Source organism: Pelophylax lessonae (genome assembly GCF_965119305.1).
Source record: "Pelophylax lessonae genome assembly, chromosome: 2".
In the NCBI taxonomy this organism is placed as follows: Eukaryota; Metazoa; Chordata; class Amphibia; order Anura; family Ranidae; genus Pelophylax; species Pelophylax lessonae.
In genome coordinates, this window is record NC_138769.1 from 612,010,560 (window position 1) to 612,035,650 (window position 25,091).

Below are 25,091 nucleotides of genomic sequence, written 5' to 3' on the forward strand. Positions count from 1 at the left end.
GGGGACTCCTCAGTTTCCTCTTCCTCCTCACTTTCCTCTTCCTCTACCCGGGACAGATAGTGATGCTCGGTCCGAATTTTCAGCTCTCCTTCGATCGGTAGGGTAAGTCCTTGGGGGTCCCTGTTATCTCTCTCTCTCTGCTGTTGGATACCCTGAGCCTTGGGGGGGGGGGGGGGGGATCCTTTAGTGGTACCAAAAGATTGTTTGTGTACTGCAAGGTCTTCCTTTCCTTATGGAGCCTCAGGGTCACATCTCCCCCACTGACCCCTCATAGAGATGGCAGGTCCCTCGGAACTCCAGCTTCCCATGGTTGCACTGACGGTGGTCCTGCAGTCCTTAGTGTCCTGGGTGGAAGTGGCGTGTGGACAAATGCCCAGAAGGAAGCTTCCCCCGCCTTTCCCTACTCAGTCTGTCTCATCTGATTCTGAGCCTGATGCCGCCATGGATGCAGCCCGTCCAGGGGGGCTTAATATCACACCCCCCAGATCCATGCGATAGTGAGGATGATTCCTCTATGGCCACAGCAGCAAATTAAAAAGCGCTGATAGACGCACTTATCACTGCAGTGCGTGAGACTTTAGAAATGGAGGAAGTCGCTGTGTCGTTTGGAAGGCATAAGTCACCTCGCACTCCAAAGGTGTTTCTTTATGTACCTTATTTTGAGAGGTTTTCCTGTAAGGAATGGGAACAACCAAAATTACCCTTTTGTGGTCCCCAAACATTTTGCTGTACGTTACCCTTTTGAGGAGTCCCTTTTAAAAAAGTGGACTAGTCCACCAGTAGTGGACCCTCCTGTTAACAGGTTAATCAAAGCAACCATGATCCCAGTAGAGGAAACCCCATCCTTTAAGGAGCCGGCTGACAGGAAAGCGGAGGCTGTGGCACGCCGCACGTTTACTCTGGCTGGTTCGACATTGCGGCCAGTTTTTGCCTCAGCCCTGGTGTCTGACGCTAACTGACTGAGTCAAGCTTTTGGGGGGGGGAGCAGGTCCCCGCTGCTTATGTTAATTTAGTAGACCAGTTGATCCATGGGCTGCAGTTTATTTGTGATGCAGCTTTGGGTACAGCAACTGTGCTGTCCAAACTTTGTTTCAGTGGTGATGATGTGGCTTAAGAATTGGTCCACAGACCAAGCCTCTAAGAAAACTCTCATTGATCTGCCCTTTCAAGGTGTTCGCCTGTTTGGGGAAGGGAAGGAGCCTCGTCGCTCATGGGGGCCCTCCTCAGCACATAGAAAATTATTTTGTGCTTCTGGGACGGAGAATAAGGGAAATAGATTTCTCTTACGTCCTCCGACAGTCGCCGCCTCTTCATATTCGTCACATATGGGGTATTAGACTTTGCTCCGAAGGAGTAGCTAGGCAACAGAATATGTTAACATTAAAGCTTTTAACATATCCCACCCTCAAGGGGTGGTCCCCTCAGTCAATACCCTCCTACTTCCTGCAACCATATCTCAGTTTTAATGTCTAGCTTGTCAGGAGTGGCTGGCTTTCTCTGTGCTGGGGCTTTCTGCCCCAGACTCTTTCTTCTTTTTGAAATTTTGTTTGAGTTTTCTCTCTACCTTTACTTAGCTGTTATTTTTGTCAGCGTTAGTTAGTTCTTCTGATGAAGAGGATCATGCGGGCTGGGTCTCGGGCTGATCCCCCTGGTCGCAGGTCGTGGGTCAGTGGCTTCCCAGCCTGCCATCGAGCGTTCAGCCAGGTAACGCTCCTGGCACAGTGAACGACCCATCCCTGTTCGGTGCAGGGATGATTGGTGAGGTGGCTACCTCACTGGACGCTGTGCGGTTTCTTAACCCCCATTTTGTGCGTCTTGAATGCGACTCTCCCTGCCTCATGTGCAGCGGCTTGTTCGCCTGTGCGGGTCCCCCACGCCATGTGAGGTAAGTGTATTTATGTGGGGACCTGTCTGTCTGGGGGGGTGTCAGTCTGGGACTGTGTAACCTGCCTCTATTCACACTGCTTGTCTCCCTATCTCTCGGCTGCATGCTGTGGGCTGCAAGGGGGAGGGGGGGGAAGCTGTGTGACACTGTGTGTGTCAGCCTGGTCAGTGTGTGAAGCTGTGTGCTGTGGGGCATGTGTTTTTGGCATGTTTAAGCATATACAGCGATCGCTGCGGCGATCTGACATGTATTCTTATACAGGGATGTCATGTGTGCAATACTGCACTGTGGAGCGGCGGTTTCGGCGCCAAACGGCGCCATTTTGCCTACACTCGCTCCGGCCGCATGTTTTACAGGCATGGCGGCCATTTTCTTGTAGCCTCCATAGGCTTTCATAGAGCGCCCTGGCAGCATCACTTCCTCTTTCCAGGAACACCGATCGAGGCAGCAGCAGCGGCGAGGGTCTCCTCAGGTTTTATCCTTCTGTTCTTGCTATCCATTGCCTGTGTTCAGTTTGCATATTCCCTGTGGGGGTCTCATTGTGCTTGAGTGTGGTGCGGTGGGCTGCGCTTGCCGCGCTTGCTTAAAGGGGCAGTTAACCCTTTATTGTCTGGCATTACAGGGGCAATGGATTCTCAGGAGGGCAAATTTCCTACCGCCTTGGTGGAAAGCCAGGGGACCGCTGTTTCCCCCCCAGGGGGGGATTTAGCCACTATTGTGGCTGGCCTTGCTGCTCAGGTACAGATGCTGGTGGCTGCTCAATCTACTAAAAGGCCCAGAGTTGCTCTTTCCTCTGATTCTGAGGGTGAAGGTGATGGGGCTGTTATGGCGGGGGCCTCCTTATCGGGGTCCCGCTCCTCCCTAGATCTAGTGGGGTCCGAGGTGGAGGCTGAAGTTGAGGGGGTTGATAATTCTCCCCCTGGCTCGCCTGAAGAGCTTGCAATCATGGATGAGTTGATTGCTTCCATAAAGCAAACGCTGCGTTTGCAGGATGAAGTGTGTCCCCCCGCCGCCTTGGCGGCTTATGGGACGCAGAGAAAACGCAGGACGCCGCAGGTTTTTCCCTGCAATGATGATTTTCAGCGCGCTGTTAAGGAACAATGGCGCAATCTGCGCAAACCTTTTGCTGTACCAAGTAGATTCAAGCTGCGTTATCCTTTCTCGCCTTCCACTGATGAAAGGTGGTGTGTGCCTCCCCCAGTGGATCACGCAATTGCGGTTTTAAACAAAGCCACTGCGATTCCTGCAGAGGTTTCCCCAGTGTTCCGTGATGCCACGGATAGGAGATTGGAGTCTCTTGCCCGTCATACTTATTCTGTTACGGGTTCTATGCTTAAGGCTCTGTTTGCTTCTCTCATGGCGGCCCAGGCGATCGCAAGTTGGACGCAGATGCTTAGGCGCGTCCTAGTGGCCGATTCGGCCTCGCCGGCGACCCTGGATATGGTGGATCAAATCCACCAAGGTGTCATGTATCTGTGTGATGCGGACCTGGACCTGGTTCCGTTGGCTGCACGTGTGCACAGCGTGGCGGTGTTGTCTCGCCGCCTGGTTTGGTTAAAATGTTGGTCGGTGGACCAGTCCTCACGTAAGACCTTAGCCAATCTACCTTATGATGGGTCTCGCCTTTTTGGGGAGTCCTTGGATGTGTTGATCAAGGGGATCACCGGGGGTAAGAGCACTCTCTTGCCCCATTTCCCCAAGGCTAAGGGGGCTTCTGGGAAGAAGCATGCTAATTTTCGGCCCCCTCAGGGGTCCTTTCGTGCCTTTCGGCCGCACTACAAGGGCAAGCCGTTCAAAGGTCAAGGCTCTCAGAAGAAGCCCTGGTCTGGAAAACAGAAGTCCGGTCAATCCGGATCTGCAGCCCATAACAGTTCGGCCTGAAGGGGCGCCCTCACCCGGTTTTGGGGTGGGGGGACGCTTGCTCGGTTTTCTTCAGCCCTGGTTGGCCCGTGTGCGGGACAGATGGGTTCAGGAGATCGTTCGATCTGGTTACAAGATCGAGTTTCTCTCTCGGCCGGAGAGCAGATTTTTTCCCTCAAATCTTCAACTGTCTCCAGAGCGTTTGCGGGACCTGCACCTGGCGGTGCGGGACCTGAGGGCTCAGGGAGTGGTAGTTCCGGTGCCTCATCGGGACAGATTTCGGGGGTTTTATTCCAATCTGTTCACCGTGCCCAGAAAGGAGGGCAAGGTTCGTCCAATTCTGGACTTGAAGGCTCTGAACCGCTCTGTGCGGGTTCGCAAGTTCCGCATGGAATCCCTGCGGTCGGTGGTGGCTGCCCTGGTTCCGGGGGAATTCATGGCCTCCATCGATTTGAAGGATGCGTATCTTCACATCCCCATTTTCGAGGGTCACCAGAGGTTCCTTCGATTTGCCATTGCAGAGGATCACTATCAGTTCGTGGTGTTGCCTTTTGGTCTCGTCTCGGCTCCGCGGGTCTTCACCAAGGTGCTTGCACCGGTTCTGGCATTATTGAGGGCCCAGGGCATTTCTGTCCTGGGGTATCTGGACGACATTCTGGTTCGGTCTGCGACCAGCCAGGGTCTGGAGAAGGACCTGTCTGTCACGATGCAAACTCTGCATGAGTTTGGTTGGACGATAAATTTTCCAAAGTCGACACTGAGTCCGTCGGTTCGTCTTCCCTACCTGGGAATGCTTCTGGACTCGGTGCAGGCGAAGGTCTTCCTGCCGGAAGACAAACTCAGAACTCTTCAGGAGGAAGTCAGGTCCCTCAGGGACGTTCCGCACTCGTCTCTGCGGACGTGCATGAGATGTCTGGGATTGATGGTCTCGGCCTTCGAGGCGATTCCCTTCGCCCAGTTTCACACGCGGGGTCTCCAAGCGGAGATCCTGTCCAGGTGGGACGGGCGACCTCAATCTCTGGATCTTCAAATATCGTTGAGTCATCGCACCAGAAGAGACCTTCTGTGGTGGCTCCAGTCCCCGATGGTGTCCGGGGGCAAGTCGTTTCGTCCTGTCTCGTGGACGGTGATCACCACGGATGCCAGCCTGTCGGGCTGGGGTGGTGTTCTGGGCGTTCTGTCCGCCCAGGGAACTTGGTCGGAGGGGGAGTCTTCCCTTCCGATCAACATTCTGGAATTGCGTGCGATAAATCTCTGTCTTCATCGCTGGACGGACCGGCTGCAGGGCTGCCCGGTTCGGGTGCAGAAGGACAATGCCACGGCGGTGGCCTACATCAACCACCAAGGGGGCACCAGGAGTGCCCGAGCGGCTCGAGAAGTGGCCGACATTCTGTCCTGGGCCGAGACTCATGTCCCGGCGATAACGGCGGTTCACATTCCGGGGGTGGAGAACTGGCAGGCGGACTATCTGAGTCGCCAGACCCTGGGTCAGGGGGAATGGTCTCTCCACCCGGCTGTCTTCCAGATGTTGTGCGCGAAGTGGGGTCTTCCAGATGTGGACCTGTTCGCGTCTCGTCTCAACAACAAGGTGAGAAGGTTCGTGGCAAGGACGCGCGATCCTCGAGCAGACGCGTCGGACGAGTTAGTAGCCCCGTGGCATCAGTACAGGCTGATGTACGCGTTTCCACCGATTCAGTTGCTGTCCAGGTTCCTTCGCAGGTTGCACTCGGAACGCAGCACGGTGATTCTTGTGGCACCGGACTGGCCTCGCCGGTCCTGGTACGCAGACCTCGTGAATCTGGCGGTCGACGCCCCGTGGCGTCTGCCTCTTCGAGACGATCTCCTGTCTCAAGGACCGATATACCATCCTGCTTTACAGTCTCTGGCTTTGACGGCCTGGCTGTTGAGACCGAGGTCCTGAAGGAGAAGGGCCTCTCTCCAGAGGTCGTTCATACCTTGATTAACGCGAGGAAGTCTTCCTCGGGGAAGGTTTATTACCGTACTTGGAAGGCCTATTTTGCCTGGTGTGAGTCCAGGGGGTTTTCACCCCGCACGTACTCGGTTTCCCGAGTGCTGTCCTTCCTTCAAACGGGTGTCGATCAGCGTTTGGCGCTGGCTACGATAAAGGGTCAGGTGTCTGCGCTGGCCGTTCTGTTTCAACGTCCCGTGGCTTCCAACTCCTTGGTTGGCACCTTTGTTCAGGGTGTGCGGCATCTGGTTCCTCCTAGGAGGGATCCTTTGCCCCCTTGGGACTTGAATCTCGTTCTGTCTGTGTTGCAACGTGCTCCTTTTGAACAGATCAGGGAGATCTCGTTGTCTATGTTGTCCAAAAAAGTCGCCTTTTTGGTGGCGATCACTTCGGCTCGCAGAGTGTCGGAGCTGGCAGCTTTATCCTGCAAGTCTCCGTATCTGGTTGTTCATTTGGACAAGGTGGTCTTGCGACCTAATCCTTCTTTTCTTCCGAAACGGGTTTCGGAATTCCATCTTAATGAGGATATTGTCTTGCCTTCGCTGTGCGCGAAGCCTAAACATCCAAAGGAGGTGAGATTACATTCTCTGGATGTTGTTCGGGCGATAAGGGTTTACCTTAAATCGACGGAGTCCTTTCGAAAGACGGACTCCTTGTTTGTTCTTCCAGAGGGTCCTCCGAAGGGCATGGCGGCTTCGGCCTCTACCATCGCCAAATGGATCAGGCAGACCATTGAACAGGCCTATGCCTTGCAGGGGAAGGTTCCCCCTGTGCCTGTGAAGGCGCACTCTACTAGATCTCTGAGTACGTCTTGGGCCTGTCGTCATGGGGCTTCGGTAGCCCAGGTGTGTAAGGCGGCGACTTTGTCGACCGTACACACTTTCACAAAATTCTACAAAGTAGATGTTCAGGCATCGGCGGATGCTTCCTTTGACCGCAAGGTTCTTAGTGCGGCAATTCCTTAGGGTCCCTTATGGGGACCTCTGGCTGTTGGGATAAGTTTTTTATCCCCTGGTTATTTGTCTTTTCCTGGGTTGTTGCTCCTGTTGAGCACTTGTTTTTTTCCTGTTGCCCAGCTGGTTTCCTTCCTTTGGTAAGGTTCCTTTCTTTGATGCGGAGACTGCGTTGCCTTTTCGGCGCGGATGCGTTTCCCACCCCTCATGTTTGCACTGCTTTGGGACGTCCCCATATGTGACGAATATGAAGAGGCGGCGACTGTCGGAGGACGTAAGAGAAAACGGAATTTTTGTAAAATCTTACCTGTAAAATTCCTTTCTCTGAGTCCTCCGACAGTCGCCGCCCCCGCCCCTCTTTTGGGGTTTGGTTGTATACTCTACTGCTATTCCACTAAAACTGAGATATGGTTGCAGGAAGTAGGAGGGTATTGACTGAGGGGACCACCCCTTGAGGGTGGGATATGTTAAAAGCTTTAATGTTAACATATTCTGTTGCCTAGCTACTCCTTCGGAGCAAAGTCTAATACCCCATATGTGACGAATATGAAGAGGCGGCGACTGTCGGAGGACTCAGAGAAAGGAATTTTACAGGTAAGATTTTACAAAAATTCCATTTTTTCAAATCCTTCCGGGAGTTTCCAAGCTTCCTTGGTCTGGTAAGCCCAGAGCTAGCTTCTCCGGACCCGCAGACAAGACCCCTTTAGCATGAAGGTCTGCTCTCACCCATTATTGGGGTGGGGGGACATCTATGCTGGTTTCCGGCCTCGTGGACCTCCTTCATGAGCGTCAAGTGGATCCAAAAAATGATTCTTTTCGGGGTACCCAGAAAGGGGGACAAAGATTTTCCTTTTCAGGTTTTGTGGGTCCTGAGTCTCTTTGTGCGGATTTAATTCTTCCAAAGGTTCAGTTGATGTGAAAACTACGTTAGATCCCCCCTATCCCTGTCTAGGGAACTGATTTACCTAGGTCTGATTCTAATTCTGGCCAGGGTGGTCCTTCCTCTGGACAAACTTCAGGCCGTGATTCACTGGATGATGTCACACAGATAGATAATTCTCTCTCTCATTTTGCATACTGGTTCTGAGCCTGGTGGGATCCACCTTCAAGACAGTTCTGTTTGCACAGTTATACATGTAGCCCCTTTAGCAGGTTCGGCTCCACAGGAGGACACTGAGGTTCGTGGCGAGATCACAGGTTTCTCTGGCAGACGTGTCCAAGGACCACAGTAAGGCCAGTATCATCCTCGCCTCAGGCTTCTTCCGCAATTCCTGCGAGCAGTCAAGGGCGAGGATCTTCGAATCAGTCTGGTGGCCATAAACGCCCCTTGGGGGATTCCTCTCAGAGAAGACCAGTTGTCCCAAGGGCTGATCTACCATCCTGCTTTACAGTCGCTGGTTTTAATGGCTTAGCTATTGAAAGCAAGATTTCTAAGGGACAGAGGTCTGTCTGGATCAGTGATCCACACTATGGCGAAGGGGAGGATGTCTTCCTCCAGCAAGATATACTATAGTTCTGATACTTCTAATACTGCTTGCTACTAAACTGATTACCAAGAGCAGAGAGGGGGTTATATACCAAGCGGAGGACGGCCTATGGGCGTAGCCAGGTGTTTTTTGTTCTGTCAAGTTCTACTCCTGGAGGGGGCAATATGACCCAGTAGTTATGATTTATGGAGCGCTGAGTCCGTCGATGAACACAGAAAAATGGATTTTATGGTAAGTACAAAAATCCAATTTTTTGTTAAATGTGTACAGTAATCGTATGGAAATAGTTGAATAAAAAAAATGTGCATGCTCAGAAGCCTAAAACAGCTCTTCTGCTGTGTTGGTGTCAACATTTTGGGGGACCGTCTGCTGCTGGGAAGGGGAGTCAGGTGCTCCATCTTCCTTACTCTCATCTGGCGGTTGGGACAACCTTTCTCTGGTGTTGTCTCCCAGATGCACAGATCCTGGCTGGGAAGACCGTTTCCTCCACTCTGACTGACTGTTGGGGAGGGAGGACAACAACCTCCTCTCCCTTCTCACCCTGGGCCTCCGGAACTGCCACAGGTGTGGGACAGAGGTCGCTGACTCTCTGTCCAGCTACCAGCGCTTCAGCTGGGTGTGAAAGCTTCACTTTATCAGCTTGTCGCTGGGGCGAGGGGTCCATTTACCCACCTTCCTGGAACTCTGTAGCTGTTGTGGGTGCTGAGCAGAGGTTGGTAGCACTTTGCCCTGTTGCCAGCACTTCTGTTGGGCACTCCACATAATCCGCTCTGGCTAACTGTTGGGGAGGGAGACTGGCTTCCTCCTCTCCTAGACTGTGGATCTCTCGCTGGGGAGGAAGGATGACCGCCTTCTTCTCCGAACTGTGTAGCTGCTGTTGGGGAGTGATCTTCACCTTCTCACCCTGGGCCTCTGGAACTGCCACAGGTGTGGGGCAGAGGTCTTGGACCCTCTGTCCAGTTGTCAGCGCTTCAGCTGGAGAAGTTTCCTGTAACTCCACAGATGGTACTGGTAGGAAATCCCATGTCCCCCTCAGTGGTGTAGGAGAAAGGTCAGCTGCCTCTTCTCTCGGGAAGGCTGAAGTTGGTGTTGGGCAGAGCTCAGTGATGTTAGGCCCTGATGCCCGCTTCTGCAGGAAAGTAAACTGTAAAGTCAGTGGCCTTGCATACATCTTGTGTCACCAATTGTTGCAGGCAGAGGTCAGCAGCGCTATGCCTGGATGCCCACTCTTCTGTTTGCTTACTGGGATGTTCCTCCTCAGCAGGAAAGTATATTAAATCCCCAGCCTCTGGAATTGCTGAAAGTCCAGGGCATGGGCTGGTGGCACTTGGGCCCAGTTCCAACACTTTGGCGGGCGATTTATCATCCATATCTTCCTCGGATGGAAAGTCAATTAAACCTGTGATCCGGGGTTGGGGAATGAAGACGTCTTCCTCTTCTCCCATACCTTTATCCAGTGGTTGGACATACGCATTCCTCCATCCAAGCTCGTCCTGTGCAGAAACGGGTTCGTCAAGGTGAGTCGGCAATTGCTGCATCTGTCGTAAGACCTTCGCATCCAAGACCGTGGGTGCAGGTGAGCAAAACACACTATTACTATGCCACATTGTCGAATCTTCAGTCAGGATTTCTGGACTGTCAGCTGGTACTTCTGGATATTCCCAGGCAAGGGAGCCGAGGCCCAGCGCTGGACAGAGTCTAGCAGCCGTCCTTAGGCGATCTCCAGCTCCCATTCCTAAACGGCCAAAAACTCAAAATGTTCCAGTGCCCATAACACTTCCAAGATGTTCAGGATCTCCTCTCTGTAATCCTCAATTTCCTCTAACTGCCACTCCAAATTGCTTCCAAAGTTGTGGTCCTTGGACAGCCTCTCTAGTAACAGCCCCGGGCTGCCATAGCAAAAGCCTTCAATTTGGCTGTCGTCCGCTGTTCATGGGCACACTTGGGTTATATACCAGAGGATGGCTCTGTAGCTCTCTCGTCCAACAACATCTCCACCCGGACCAGTCTGCTTAACTCCGCTTTCCATTCCTTGAGCGGTTGTCTCCCCATAAACACCATTCAAACTTCCCACTGCGACCAGTACCTTTCCTGGAAGGAGGGGAGGATTTTTCCCTGGTGTCGCTGCTCATGGGCCAGCGCTTCCTTCCAGAGTTCCCAGCGGATTACATCATACCATCCTAGCAGGACCTTCTCTGACACTGGTCTCCTGTGCTGTGCAACCTCCTTCCGAATTCCTCTTCCTTGGCAGCTGATATCTGTACATCTCCTCTTCTGCTATCCGGACCTTGGATCCTGGTGGAGGTTTGGATGTCCCAGACTGCAGGAAGCATCCCACCGCTTGCCACCAATGTAACGGAACCGCGACCCACACTGTGTCTGTAGGCTTCCATTAGTATACCGTCTCCTTCAGCCTTGAACATAGATATCAAATATTCCAACCAACCCCATACAAAGCTAACCGACAACTTTAGCTTGTATAAGTTTTGGAACCTTCTCTTTATTGAACAGTCACACAGAATTTATATACAGCATTGACATCCCCCTCCTGATCAAATTACACCATCAGGTCAGAGGTCACCTGATTACATTATCATATGCAGATGAAATTGTATACAGAAATAGAATTAACCTGAACTAGTTATCTAGCCTTCTGGACAGAAACCATATGAGTTTATTAACAATTAACAACGGGACAGACGGGCTTAACAGAATACACATCACACCTCAATACACAGACAATAGGAAAAGACTGCCAGTGACGGATTGTCTGTCTCTGACATTGAGGTACAATACACATTATCATAAGTGTAAACACAGATACCATTTGAAGCAATCCAAACCATATTCTCAGTATTCATGAAGTATCCGTCTTTCACTCCCAGTGATGGTGAGTACCATCGCAACTCCCCCCAGGTAGACTAACTAGGTACCAGACCTCCAATCGGTCTGTGCCTGAGTTAGTCAGGTAACAAGTCCCAAAGAGTCAATCCATCATGGTAGCTTCCTTGACAAAGTTCCACATAGTTTGTAAGTTTGTCCCGGCAGGGCGCATAGAGCTCTCATAGCCGATCAGTCTGTGAAAGTCTGGTTTGGGCAGGGCTGACTGGGCTTCTTGGTCACCCTGTGTCCCTAATAGACACAGGGCGACTTTACACATAAGAGGGGCCTAGGGGGCTGAGAGGGGGATTTGCCAACCTCTCTAAGGTAAGCTGTGTTCCACGGGCCCCCCTACCAAAGTGACTCCCGTCACACAGAATATGTGCCAACGGTATGTGTTGATTATTAAACAATTGTAACATTGTATTGTTGCTTTGTTGTTATTACTGGTTCTGTTACCTGCTGCGTTATTTTTTTTTAGTTTCTGGACGTGGAGAATACCCATATTGGAGACGCTACAATGGATGCATTGGATGACCAGAGTTTATGGATCCCACAAAATGTTAGCCACGAAGACTGGATAAAGAACTTAACTTGTACCCTGTTAGAGTCTGGAGGAGTTAGAAGTGAAGTCCTTTTGTTACTGAAACCAATGTGTGAGGTGAGTTTCTGAGAAATGGAATTAAAAACTGCAGCAGCAAGATTTTAGGGACAGGCAAGGTAACGAATAAAAAGATCTTAAAGCTGGTTTGCTGTTTTTCTGAGTTTGCATATGGAGGTGTTATTTCTTTTAAATTAGTGGATTGGCTGGGGCATGCCTTTTATACTTTTATAAAAACATTGTATAGAAAGTTTATTTTTTGTCCTGAAAAACTAGCTTTAATTGACTTTGAGGTAGCTCATCAACTCCTAGTGTCCGATCTTTGCTACTGTTAGGTCATATTTTCCATCTTTCGTCAACCCCTTTCTCTTAGTTCTATTGCCACAGGCATCCCTTACTTGCCAACAAGACAGAAGCTTCTGTCAAACTTTTTGTGTAGTTTTGTCCGCATTTATAACACCACTACAAAAATAAGTGCATGATGTGCTCTGCGCAGTTTCATTGCATGTGCAAAGTAAACAAAAAGTGGAAAAATTGCCAATCAAAAGCAACATGACTTGGATGGCTGTGTTTGCTGGGATTTTCTGCTATTCAATGTTTGTCTATTTTGATTGTCAATATAGGACTACAAGATGCCATTTTCTTTTCAAAAAGAGCACTTTCTTTTGTAAGATGCTACCAATAAATTGGAACATTAGAAGTGACATTATAAAAGTGGTTTAACTAGTCATCGTTCCCTTTCACTTATATTAGATTGTAACTTTTTGTAATCATTTATTTATGTAGGTTTGAAAGCCTAAGTAGAATCAAATTAAACAAAGACATCGGATGGTGACTGGGTATTTGGTATCTGACCAGTCTGCTATGACATGTATATAGGTTTCTAGATACATTTTGAAGCGCAGCTTCAGACAATGCTTTTTATTTCGGATATAGTGGAGAAGAAAGGATTAGGCTTTTCTTTTTGTGAAAATGTTTTTCTTGCGGTTTGTGTCTTCCTTTTGTATGAGTGTCACAGGGCCAGAAGTAAGGGAAGAGCTCTCTAATGAGTTTAGGCTTTAGGCACATGGATTTTATGTATAAGAAAGACAACCAGCGTTGCTTTTACAAAGAATGACATGAAGCTTTTTTGACTCATTTAGATTTTTCAATCTAAATGAGTCAGAGTTACTACCCTTAGAGCACCTTAGCCTTGGTATGGTAGCAGATCTTAGTTAAAAAGCATCTTTCATTGCTTTGTTTCTTAAATTCAATTGGGAGATCCCTAAAACCACTTAACTTGTATAACATGCTATTAGCTGGCCAAATAGCAAAATTAGAAACAGTACAGTATCAATAGATTTGGTTAAACACAAATTAAATTGGGTTATGGTTAATGATAAACTCACTGCACACTACATAATACTGAAACCAAAATTGACAACACCTGGGACCCATGAATATGTTATTCTATAATAGAATGACACCCAAAAGCAATTATCCGTTTTTTTTTTCTTTTTCTGTCTTTCTCTTCCCATAAACTACTTTGTACTTGCACTGTTTTATTTCTGTCTTCTTTCTCTTGGGATGACCCCAAGTTGGATCCATACGGAAAACAGCCATTCCTTCACTTTCCTTATAATACGTCTTTTAAAAGTTGGAATGGCATGTTTATATATGTTTGAGGGTTTGACTAAAGTTGATAATACACTGTTAGTCATTTTTTCTGAACAAAAAATAAAACCCAACACACAAACAAGGTAAATGGTGGAAACCCCCCTCCTGCCAGGACATAGTATTCTGACAGCGGCACAGTGATCAGCGGCTGCAGTCACTGATCAAGGAAAAGTTTCCAACATGTCTCTAAATGGAGACTGACACAGACTGATCAAATTTGGGCCAGTCCATCATGCTGAAATGGTCAAATTTCTATCTGTGTATGACCAGCTTTAGAGTTGAAGAATATCTATTATAACTCATTACCAGGAGTCCATTGTGTGACAGTACCCCCATGAAACAGTAATGACTGTGTACAAAAAGGTAATACATAGATTGAGATACAAAAAACATCTTCTGTGTGGAATTTTCATTATGCTATTAATGTTGTTTTCAAGTGTTTCAGGCTTGTTTTTAACATGGAGCCTTTGTGTATTTACAGGTGAAACCAGACTTTTGTCAGGCTGTGTTGCCTTATTTTATACATAATATTCTGCTTCAAGATTCCGTAAATTTATGGGGAAAGCTTCTTTCCAAGCACATCCAGGGATTTTTCACGTCTTGCTGTCGCTCTGCACCAGTTTCTAGCAGATCAGCTACTCCAGCAAGTTCAGACTCGGGTAATGCCCTGTAGAAGGAAGTAAAACATCTAAAATTAGCAAAATGTATAAAGAAGAACTTCTGTCTCCATACCATGTGTAATGTCCCCCAGCTGCTTGTCTGCTAAAGCAAAAGACTCAGTCCCTAAGCCACATTTATTTCAGTAAAATAATAAAAAAATAAAGCTTTGGATGCACCTCCTGGCAAACCAGGTTCCTTCTACAATCCAAGATTTAATAGTAGCCTCAAGTTATTCTAAAGACTACATTTTTTAATAAATAACAAACATGTTTACACTTGCCTGCTCTGTGCAACGATATGGCACAGAACAGCACCGATCCTCCTCTTCTTGTGTCCCTTGTTGGCACTCCTGGCTCCTCCTCTTCTTGGTTTGCTACCATAGAAAACCACTTCCTCTTTTGGCACACATGCGGGCTCGACCCTGAGCCATGCTGCCTGTGTCAGACAACGGGGCTCCTCAGTGGCTGTGATTGTCAGCAGTGGGAGCCAATGGCTTCTGTATTATGGCCCAGACAGTGCACAGTCAGAAGTTTAGAAATCCTTCAGTAACCAATACCATCAGTATGTTTTGCAACCATAAGGTTGCGAAGGTCTTGAGACAGCTGTTTGCTTTTACCCATCATGAGATGTTTCTTGTGTAACACCTTGGTAATGAGGCGCCTTTTTATAGGCCATCAGTTGAGACTGAACCAGCTGATAATTTGCACTGACAAGGGGCAGGATTGTTTCTAATTACTGATAGATTTCAGCTTGTGTCTTGGCTTCCCATGTCTTTTTGCACCTCCCTTTCTTCATGTGTTCTATGCCTTTTCCCTGTGTTATTCCATTTTATTACAAATAACTTCGTTTCTGAACTTATTTGTTTTGGTTTCTTTGTATGTATGGATTGAATAGGTTGTTACCAACATGTTACTAGTGAAAATGTAATAGCACCTTTAGAAATATATTTAACTAGAAAAATTATAATGTATTCAATACTTATTTTACCCGCTGTATACACTTTATTGGCTAACATACATTATAAGATGCAAGCTTGCGAAACTTGTTAGATTCCTTCCTCAGGCTTCATAAAGTTGTAAAAATAGGGAAGGGTTAAAACCCCAACTATGTTATTATTTGCTTTCTGTGTCCTGCTGGGCAAAGTTTCACTTTACTTCCTGTCTTCGAGATGCCACAGGAAATTTCCCCAAAGTGAGGTCAGTTCTTATATAAAGCTGACCATACATGGACTGAAATTTGACCAGTTCAGCAGGGACCAGCCGAATTTCAATCCATATATGGACAGGCTGGTTATTGTATATAGAAGTCGATCTACCGATCAACTTCTGTACAACCAGCCTCTCTGATTTTTTTGGTTCGATCAGTGTATTCTTGCATAATTTATTGATACATGGTATGGGTAGCATAAGAGATTCGTGTTAACAAATCACAACTGATTGGGGCCATACCAGGTAATTTCCAGCACTCTTTGTGTAGATTTAAAATAGAAAGTGAAATAAAAATTAATTTCTACAGGGTAAGTGACTTGCTAGGTTTGCTAGGCTAGACAATCTGCTGCAATTACAGAAATACTGTTAGTGCTCATTCACTTTTTTTACATTGAGGTAAATACTGCAAGAGCATGGAGGAATTCTACTATGACTAAAAAAAATGGAGCATCATGGTAATGGTGAAGCACAACCTAACTCCTCTTAAAAATACTGCCCCCCCCCCCCCCCCAACACCTATTCCAATTACCCTGTGTAAGAAAGATCTATATACTGACCTAAAAAAGCCGCTCAGGTCCAGTCACATGATCCTGCAACCCTGTGTCAGTCAGCGTGGCTGCTGGGGAGAGGAAGGACAGCTGTCCTTCCGACAGATGTTGGTTTAAAGACCGGCTTTTGTCGAAGAGTAATGCTGGCAAACCAGCATCTGACCAGCACTCCCAGCAAATGGTTGCATATCGTGTTCTGGCAGGGGAAGGGGGACAATGGATGGGCCTTTAAAGCCTATGGGTGACTTTACGTCTTTGCTAGCTGCTGTTGGTGCGCTCTCTCCTCCCTTGCAGCTGATTCTGGCTGACACGGGCAGTCATGTGACCCGACTGGACTGGCCTGAAAATATTACACAAGCTAGTCAGAATAGGTGATAAGATGGCGTAGGGAGCATTTGTACGTTTGGTAAGTGGTGCCTGGAATTCCGCTTTAAGATATTTGCATCAAGATTTTGAAGTGCCACAACCTGATATATGTTTGGTCTGTATGTCTTAGTGGTTAGCTGGATGTGCACCCAACATTTACTTGGGGAGACATCAGTACCAGTGTCCCCAAGAAATATAAGAATTAATTAAGTGATTCAGTTTAACAATGTAGACTATTTTCTGGAATATTCATTGCTATCTCATTAGGAGGTTACTGCCATACTGGGAACAGTAATTTTACTGCAATTTGTGTAATTTGGTTACTGTTATGAAGACCTGATAAATATGTAAATCTATAGATTTCAGTTAGTGTCAGTAAATCCAAAAAAGTTTTTTTTTTTTGTGTCCTAGGCTCTAAAATTATTTTCACTAATTGTGTACTCAAACTTTTTTACTTCTATATTTGTTCCTAATACCTGGTTGATTCTGCAATTTCCCTGGAGTTTCTCATTCATGGTGGCAACATTATTGCAGCTGATCCTTCATCTTTTGCGTTGCCATTTCACTGCACATGCTGTAGTTTCCCCTTTGAGGGAAACCTCCCTTCACCTCTGGTAGCTGCCCCCCTGACATTGGCTTGTGGGGGGTAACCCCAGGAAGGTAACTGACAGCTGACATTGCATCAGCTGATTGTAATCAATTCAAGTCAAGGAAAATAACTATTCCATTAGAGCACAAACGGGGAGGACTTTATAACAATGTTTGTTGAAATTCTGGCAACATAAATTGATCACCCAGACGGCATTGTTTTTTTTTTTGTTTTTTTTTGCAACAAAAGTGGAGTTACTATTTAAATGTACATTTAATGAACATTTTGACAATAATGCCATGTGACCGCAACAGAACCAATATACTGCAAGGGCTTAGAAAAGGAACATTCTGCAAAAATTCCTGATGGTCATATCACAGCCTGGATCTTAAGCACTAAGGCCTATACACACATTCCGTTTTTTTTTTCATTCAAACCAGCAGGCTGACGGAAAAAAAACCTGAGAGGTCGCTAGACTAACTAAGCAATCTTAGTGCAACAATCTCTCCCGCTGTGCCTTTGTGTTCCTACAATGGGACTCACCCCCCTCCCTCTGCCAGAACACACTATTCAGCACTCGCAGCCATTGCCTGGGAGCGCTGATCAGATGCTGGTTTGCAAGCATTACTCTTCGAAAAAAGCCGGTTTTTAGACCAACATCTGTCGGAAGGACTGCTGTACACATGGTCCAGATATTCCTGCTGAACAGTCCAATATTTAGACCTTATTTACTCAGCTTAAGTAAGGTGTGGAAATTGTGTGACCACGATGTAGAGAAGCCTAAAAGAATTCAATATTTTTATAATGAGATATACAATGTTTAAACTGAACCATTTTCTTATATTATGGATGAACTGGTTTAGATGGGGTTACATACAATTTAAATTGAATGCCCCTATTTAAGTTTATTAGTAGTAAGAAGTAATAGTTGGAGACAGAACAAAGCTTTAACAGTATTTTCTTATTTAATATAGAGTCTGAAGGCCTGGCTCATGGAACAGTGGACATCACCTCCCGAAGGACAATGCTTAGTGTTGTGGAGTATTTGAGAAAACAGAGACGGTATGGTATTTCTCTATTGGTACCGAGCGTGTCGATTTTTTTAATAGGTATTAAAACCTATGATGAAGCATGAGTAAGAATATGTTTTTTTTTTTTTTTGGTAAACCAGTGCATTGTAAGCAAAGTAATAACCATCATTCGCAACATAGCCAGTATGAGATTTGCAGTTAGGCAACCACCTTGATGATACCTGGTACCTCAGTGCTTCAGCTGCCCTTTGCCTTACAACTATTTGGAAAGGATTTTTCCATCCAAAATCTTATGCTGGAAAGTTGGGCCTTTGATTTCATGCCTGTGATTGTCAAGCAGTAAAGACAAAAAAAAAAAGGACAGAAAGTACTGAAACTTGAAGGAGCCGAGATGCATTTTTTCTGCCACCAACTTAAACTTTTCTCAAATTGGAAGTCCGTGCCTGCTGCCATTTTCTGCTTCTTGCTGATGTCGTTTAACTGGTGTTTCTGTGTCAGAGTATGTAGCAATCACATGAATGGGAACCAGCATCATTAGTGTGGACCATAACTGTCAGTGACAGTCAAGTTTTAGAAATAACAGTGATTTCAAAGTGCCAGCTAGTAGCTGTGAAAAAAGTGATATAGATTTAAGTATCCTCAGCATAAGGCATCATGCAGGGAAATGTGGTTGTAAAGGTAAAGAACAGTTACAGCCAGCTCCTCTGTTCTGCTAATCTCTCCTACGCTGTGAAATAGTTTTTTTTTTTAAACAATGCCTGTAAATACCTTATCTTTGATTGTTTATGGCCGGTCACATGACCTCCTGGCTGCTCTTTTCCTCCCATCTACAGACTACAGAAGGAGGGGCCGAAAATCCCCTCTGACGTCAGCCTGGGAGGTCAGAAGAGATCTAAGATGAGGTATTTGCAGGTTTCATCCTACAAAAACATTTACACAGTGTAGGAGATATTACTATAACAGAAAAGCTGTCTATAATTATTTACTTTTACTGGCAGCTACTAATAGTGGTGGGGGGGTGCAGAGAGGTGGAGAAACATACATAGGAGCTCAAAGGGAGAGCAGTGGAATGACAGAGGCACGTGATCTGGCCACTGTAATCAGGAATCAGCAGCCAGGATTACCGTGGCCAGCACACAGAGGGGGACACAGGAACAGGCAGGATCAATCAGGTTTTTTACATCTTAGAAAGGGGCAGCTAGGGGGCATGGTCTCGGCATGGAAGCGTTAAGATGTGTTTTCAGTGAGCTCTCAGTCCACGGCTCTCTAGCAGCTACATAGCACAGACATATGGACTATTTTCTCCCCCTTTTGTCTACCCACATGCATAGAAGTACAGACTGCTCGTATACAGGTCCCGCCAGCAGCATGGAACACTATTCACTTCCCTCACAGCCAGCCGCCTCTACTCCACATCTGACCAAGATGGCGCCGACCTCAGCCACGAGGACAGAGTGCAGTCCGCCTGCTTCTGACACTGAGGGGGAGAAGACCAGCAGTGAGAACGATATGCTGTGGTTCTCTCCGCCCAGTGATCTATCTCCATGCCTGCCATGTTCTCTTTCCCTTGCATCTGTTTGCAGTCCCAGGGAAGGGATCAGCGGCTCCCCGCTCAACACACTGGCTCTACATAGAGCTCCCCCAGGCTCTCAGGGTACTCGGCTCCAGATCATCCCAGCAGAATGCCAGACTGTGAAAGCAGCTTCAGTGGCATCCGCTGTGAGTACTACCCACACCTCACTATCTCTACAGGAGTCTCCCCCCTGCCCTTCTCTTTGACCAGACTCGTTGGGCTCTCCTGCAAAAATTACCCACTAGAGATGATTTTGACTCACTGACATCAAATGTAGAAGCTGCACTCAGAGGAGAATTAACAGGGATTAAACAAGAAGTAGCAGCAGTTGAAGCCAGAGTCTCCTCATTGGAAACTGACGCTATTACCATTAATTATTCTGTCTCCAAAGAGGAGACAACAGATCAAGTCACTCAATTTCTTTTGCTCTTGGACGACTTGGAAAAACCGTAATCGGAGACGTAACATCAGAATTTGCGGATTACCAGAAGCCACTTTGCAATCGCACATTAAAACCACTGTGTCTGCCCAACACATACTTGAAGCGCCCTCATGACACTAACCTAGATATAGACAGAGTACATTGAACCCTGGGTCCCAGGAATCCTAATGAAGATAGGCCCAGAGATGTACTCTGCTATCAGCTCAACTATTCTATCAAAGAGGATATCCTCCAGAGGGCTTGGCGAAAAGGGCCCATAGACTTTGACAGCGCGGATCCTCCTCTTGCCAGATGTCTCTTGGAGGACTCTTCAGATGCGTAGGTGTATGAAGCCCCTACTGGAGAAGTTTTTTTTTTTTTTCGCTATAAATAAAAGAGCAACAATTCTGATAAAAAAAAAAAAAAAAAAAACAATATTGTTTACTTTCTGCTATATAATATAAAAAATCCCAATAGGCGTATTTTGATAGGTTTGCACAAAAGTTATTGGGTCTACAAAGTAGGGGAAAGATTTATGTAATTTTTGTTATATCTTTTTAATAGTAATAACGGCGATCAGGGATTTTTTTTTTTTTAGCAGGACTGCGACATTGCGGCGGACAGATCAGACTCCTAACTTACATTTTAGACACTTTTGGGGGGACTAGTGACATTACTACACTACAGTAATCAGTGCTAAAAATATGCACTGTTACTGTAATAATGACACTGGCAGGGAAGGGGTTAACCCAGAGGCGATCAAAGGGTTAAATGTGAGCCTAGGGGGTGTTTTCTGTGAGGGAAATGGGCTTGTGAAATCAATACTGAAACCTGTGTTCCTAAATAGGAGGAACACAGGAGCTCTGCATTGATTCCTGAAAAAACAACGGTCTGCTGTGTTTACAACAGCAGATTGCTGTTCTCTCTTCACGGAGAGCGATCACGGGTGCCCGGCGGCAACTGTGGCTGCCGGCCCCGTGCATCGGCTTCCCCTCTAGCGAGTGGGCGCGCACCCCCAGGATCGCTCCAGCGAACCGCCCTACAGGTACAGCAATTTGCAGTAACCTGCCGCTCTATATAGGCGGCAGCTGATCAGCAGGTGGTTAAAATGACGTTGACGCTCCTGCCTTGGAACGATAGGGGCCTTATCACACCTGAGAAGCGATCCAGTTGTCTCACTGATCTTTGAATACAATGACCTCAGGTTGTCTTTTTACAGAAAACCCACTTCTGTGCTGACAGAATTCTAAAGCTATCCAATAAGCAGTTCCCGTCAGCTTATCATAGTATGTCCCCCTCGTCTAAATCTAAGGGGACGAGCATCCTTCTGGCCAAAACCCTACCTTGGCAATTTTTGGATCTCTGTACTGACCACGAGGGCAAATATGAGTTGTTAAAGGGTAAAATCCAGTCCAGTCGCAGACATTTACCCTGGCAAATGTTTATCTTCCTTAGCTTCCTTTTCCGAAGATACGATTGTACTAGGGGCTGACTTCAATCTCCACTATAGATTCACATAAAGACTAATCGACAGGCTCTTCGGCCTTAGCCCAGAGATCCCGAACTCCGCTTAAGGAACCTTTCCATTCTCACCAGCTGATGGATATTTGGCACATGCTCAATCCACAGGAAAGGGACTATATCTTTTTCTCATCAACTCATGGATCATATTCTAGAATAGACCTCTTTATGGTCTCCCATGCCATGATTCCAGTGGCTGAAATTGGTCACATTGCGAGCTTGGACCACTCTCCGATCTCATTGGAGTTAGCCCCATATGTGTGCGCAGCCTATTGCATTAGGGTGTGCACCCCAAAGCTCAAACACACATGTTTACTGTATATACTGATAGTGTCAGCAGAGCAGTGGGCAGTGTCAGTAGGGCAGTGACAGGTGTCAGTTTTCATTGTTTTTTATACATTTTTTTTTTACATTTTGTGAAACATCAGGGGCCTAAACAGAGTGAATCTGTGCCAGACAGAGTGATTAGGGTGTGCCCAGGCACACCCTGTGCGCACGCCTATGCCCTGCAATACCAGATGCCCAGACCCACTACTTGGCGGCTAAATTAATCCCTTTTACAGGACCCTGTAATCAAAGCGGACATTCTCCGGGAATTACATCTTTTTTCGAGACAAATAAGGATTCAGTAACTAACCCTCTTTCCATAAGGTCGGCTCATAAGTGCTAGATTAGAGGAGGGCTTATTAAACCCGGTCACAGAGTAAAACAAGAGCGAGCAAATATACTGTCTGGGTTACTATCTAAATTACACAAATGTGAAAAACATCATAAAACTCACTCAGACCAACTCATAGAAGCTGAAGTAGCTCTCCTTCGAGAGCAGATCATGGATCATTCGTTATTTCAGGCCAAAAATAACCTTCTGAAAGTTCGTAGAGTTTTCTACAAATTTGGCGATAAATGTAGTAAATCTTTGGCTAATGCCATAGGTACCCAACGCAACTTATCATACATTGCAGCACTGTCCACCCCTTCGGGTGCAAAAATCCATTCGTCACAAGAGATAGGCGAGACTTTCCGCAATTTCTTTGCCTCACTTTATAAGTTAAATTTTCTCTCTCCCACAGCCAATGCTTCTGATAGGTCAGTAGCAACCGATGCTTACTTCAAAGCCGTAAATCTGCCTTCTCTTAATGCAGAAGAGAGAGAGAGATGCTCTCCCAACCTATTACTATACAAGAACTTACAGGTGCTGTGGCTGGGGCCCCGGTTGGGAAAGCACCTGGACCCGGCAGTTTTTCAGTTTCATACTACAAAACCTTTCACAAACATTTAGCAACCCATTTTACTAACACCTTTAATGCACTACTAGACAATCACCCCATGCCCCCTGACCTTTTGCATGCAAGTATATCAGTAATCCTTAAACCGGTAAAGGACCTGCTCCTCTGTGCCAGTTAAAAGCCAATTTCATTGATTAATTGCGACCCTAAATTGTTTACAAAAATTCTTGCCGAGAGACTGGGCTGAGTTCTTCAGCGTATCGTTCCCTTAGATCAGGTTGGATTTATTTGCAATAGAGAAGCTAGAGACCACACGATCAGGACTATCAACATCATAGCAAGAGCCAAAACATTTTAATACTCCCGCTCATGCTATTGTCAACAGACTCTGAAAAAGCATTCGATAGGGTGAACTGGACCTTCCTCCTAGTCACCCTATGACATATTGGTATGCCAACTCCTATTGTGTCTTGGATCTCCGCTCTCTATTGGACTCCAACTGCTGCAGTCAAAGTGAATGGAGTTGCCTTAACTCCTTTACTATTAGTAATGGAACGAGACAGGGCTGCCCTCTTTCTCTGCTCCTCTTTATACTTTCTCTAGAACCCCTTTTGCAACATATTGGACACAACCCTGACATCAGCGGCTTTGAGAATAACTCGTACCACCCTACAATTGCTGCGTATGCAGATGACTTGTTGTTTTATATAACAGAATCACTTGTCTCCCTCCCTGTCCTGTTAACCGAAATACGTACATATGGCGACCTATCACATTTTAAAGTTAACCTACAAAAATCAGAAGCCCTCAACATTCCTCTCTCCGCTCATTACCTGGTTCGCCTTAGTAGTAATTTCCGTTTCCGCTGGGCCTCTCAAACCATTCAATACCTGGGAGCCAAAATCCCTTCCAATCTACACCATATCTTCCAATACAAGTTTCAGCCTTTATTGGGCACTCTCTCAATGGACTTGGACAAATGGAAAACTTTAGTGGTTTGGCAGATGCAACGTCCTAAAGATGAATATCATGCCACATCTTCTAAATCTTTTACAAGCATTGCCAGTTAAAATACCTTGGAGATTCTTTCGTAAACCATGTTCGTCAGGTGTTGGATCAGGGGCAGTGGTCCATCTCCTGTGTGCCCGGTGGGGACTCTGGAGGTGGATCTGTTTACGTCTCGCCTCAACAGGAAAGTTCAGAGGTTTGTGACTGGTTTGTGGGACTCTGGCCAACCCCACAGACGCTCTGGTGGCTCCTTGGAGTCAGTATCGCTTGATTTATGCCTTCCCTCCGCTCGTTCTCCTACCGAAGTTTCTTCGCCGGGTGGCAATGGAAGGCATTCCGGTCATTCTGGTGGCTCCAAACTGGTCTCAGCGGTCTTGGTATGTAGAACTGGTGAAAAAGATCGTGGATCCTACATGGCATCTTCCTCTGTGGGAGGATCTGCTCTCTCAAGGACCAATCTTCCATCCTGCTTTACGGTCGCTGGCTTTATCGGCTTGGCTGTTGAAAGCAAGGTGTTGAGGGATAGAGGTCTCTTTGATTCGGTGATTCCTACCCTTTTCATGGCCAGGAAATCGACCTCTAGGAAGATCTTTCATCGTACGTGGAAATCGTACATTTCATGGTGGGAATCGCTGCAGCTGCACCCTTGCTTGTTTTATAGCTCGGGTTTTGGCCTTTTTACAAAAAGGAGTTGAGCAGCGCTCGGCGTTTGGAACTATCAAAGGCCAGGTGTCGGCCTTGGCTATTTCTTTTCAATGTCAGTTGGCTACGCATAGTCTGGTTTGCACCTTCATTCAGGGGGTGCGTCATCTGGCCCCTCCAAGGCGATCCCCGTTGCCTCCTTGCGATCTTGATCTGGTTTTGTCTGTTCTTCAAAAGCCTCCTTTTGAGAATATTAGGGAGATTTCTCTGCTTTCTTTGTCGCAGAAGGTTGCCTTCCTAGTGGCTATCGCCTCTGCCTGCAGAGTTGCTGAGTTGGCGGCGTTGTCCTGCTGTTCGCCTTATTTGGTGGTCCACAGGGATAAAGTGGTCCTCCGATCTAATCCGTCCTTATTCTTAAGGCGGTGTTGGATTTTCACCAGAATGAAGACATTGTGCGGCCTTCCTTTATGTCCTAAGCCTAAACATCGCAAGGAAGTTGCCTTGCACTCTCTGGATGTGGTTCGGACGATAAGGGTTTATCTGGCCGTTACTGAGCCCTTCAAGAAGTCAGACTCTCTCTTTGTCCTTCCGGACGGTCCTCTCAAAGGTTTGGCTGCGACCATTGCGAGATGTATTAGGCAGATGGTTTTTCGGGCTTTATTCAATCAAGGGTCAGGTTCCTCCTTTCCCTGTGAAAGCGCATTCTACTAGAGCACTGAGTGCCTCTTAGGCGTTTCGTCATCAGGCCTCAGTTGTATTTGTAAGGCGGCGACTTGGTCGTCTGTACACACCTTTACCAACTTTTACAAGGTGGATTTGTTGGCATCTTCGGATGCCTCTTTTGGCCGCAAGAATTTGCAGGCTGCTGTTTTGTGAGAGAATATTTTTTTGCTATTCTCTTAGGGGTCTTTTACCTGGATGAGCTCCTGTTGTTTGGATGAGCTCCATGTTGCCCGGTTATGCTACGTTTAGCCTTTTGGAGTTGTCGTTACTGTCTGTTAGCGTTT

The 25,091-nt window shown here is 46.9% G+C and overlaps 1 protein-coding gene across 2 annotated transcripts in view; it reads left to right on the forward strand.

The window, feature by feature from the left end:
* Positions 1-25,091, forward strand: part of ATM (ATM serine/threonine kinase) — a 276,722-nt gene that overhangs the window by 121,868 nt on the left and 129,763 nt on the right. For both annotated transcript variants that reach the window (XM_082248434.1, XM_082248435.1), the window contains exons 35-37: positions 11,516-11,695; positions 13,773-13,950; positions 17,637-17,724. In XM_082248434.1, coding sequence (XP_082104560.1) covers positions 11,516-11,695; positions 13,773-13,950; positions 17,637-17,724 — 446 coding nt within the window. The remainder of the gene's footprint in view (positions 1-11,515; positions 11,696-13,772; positions 13,951-17,636; positions 17,725-25,091) is intronic.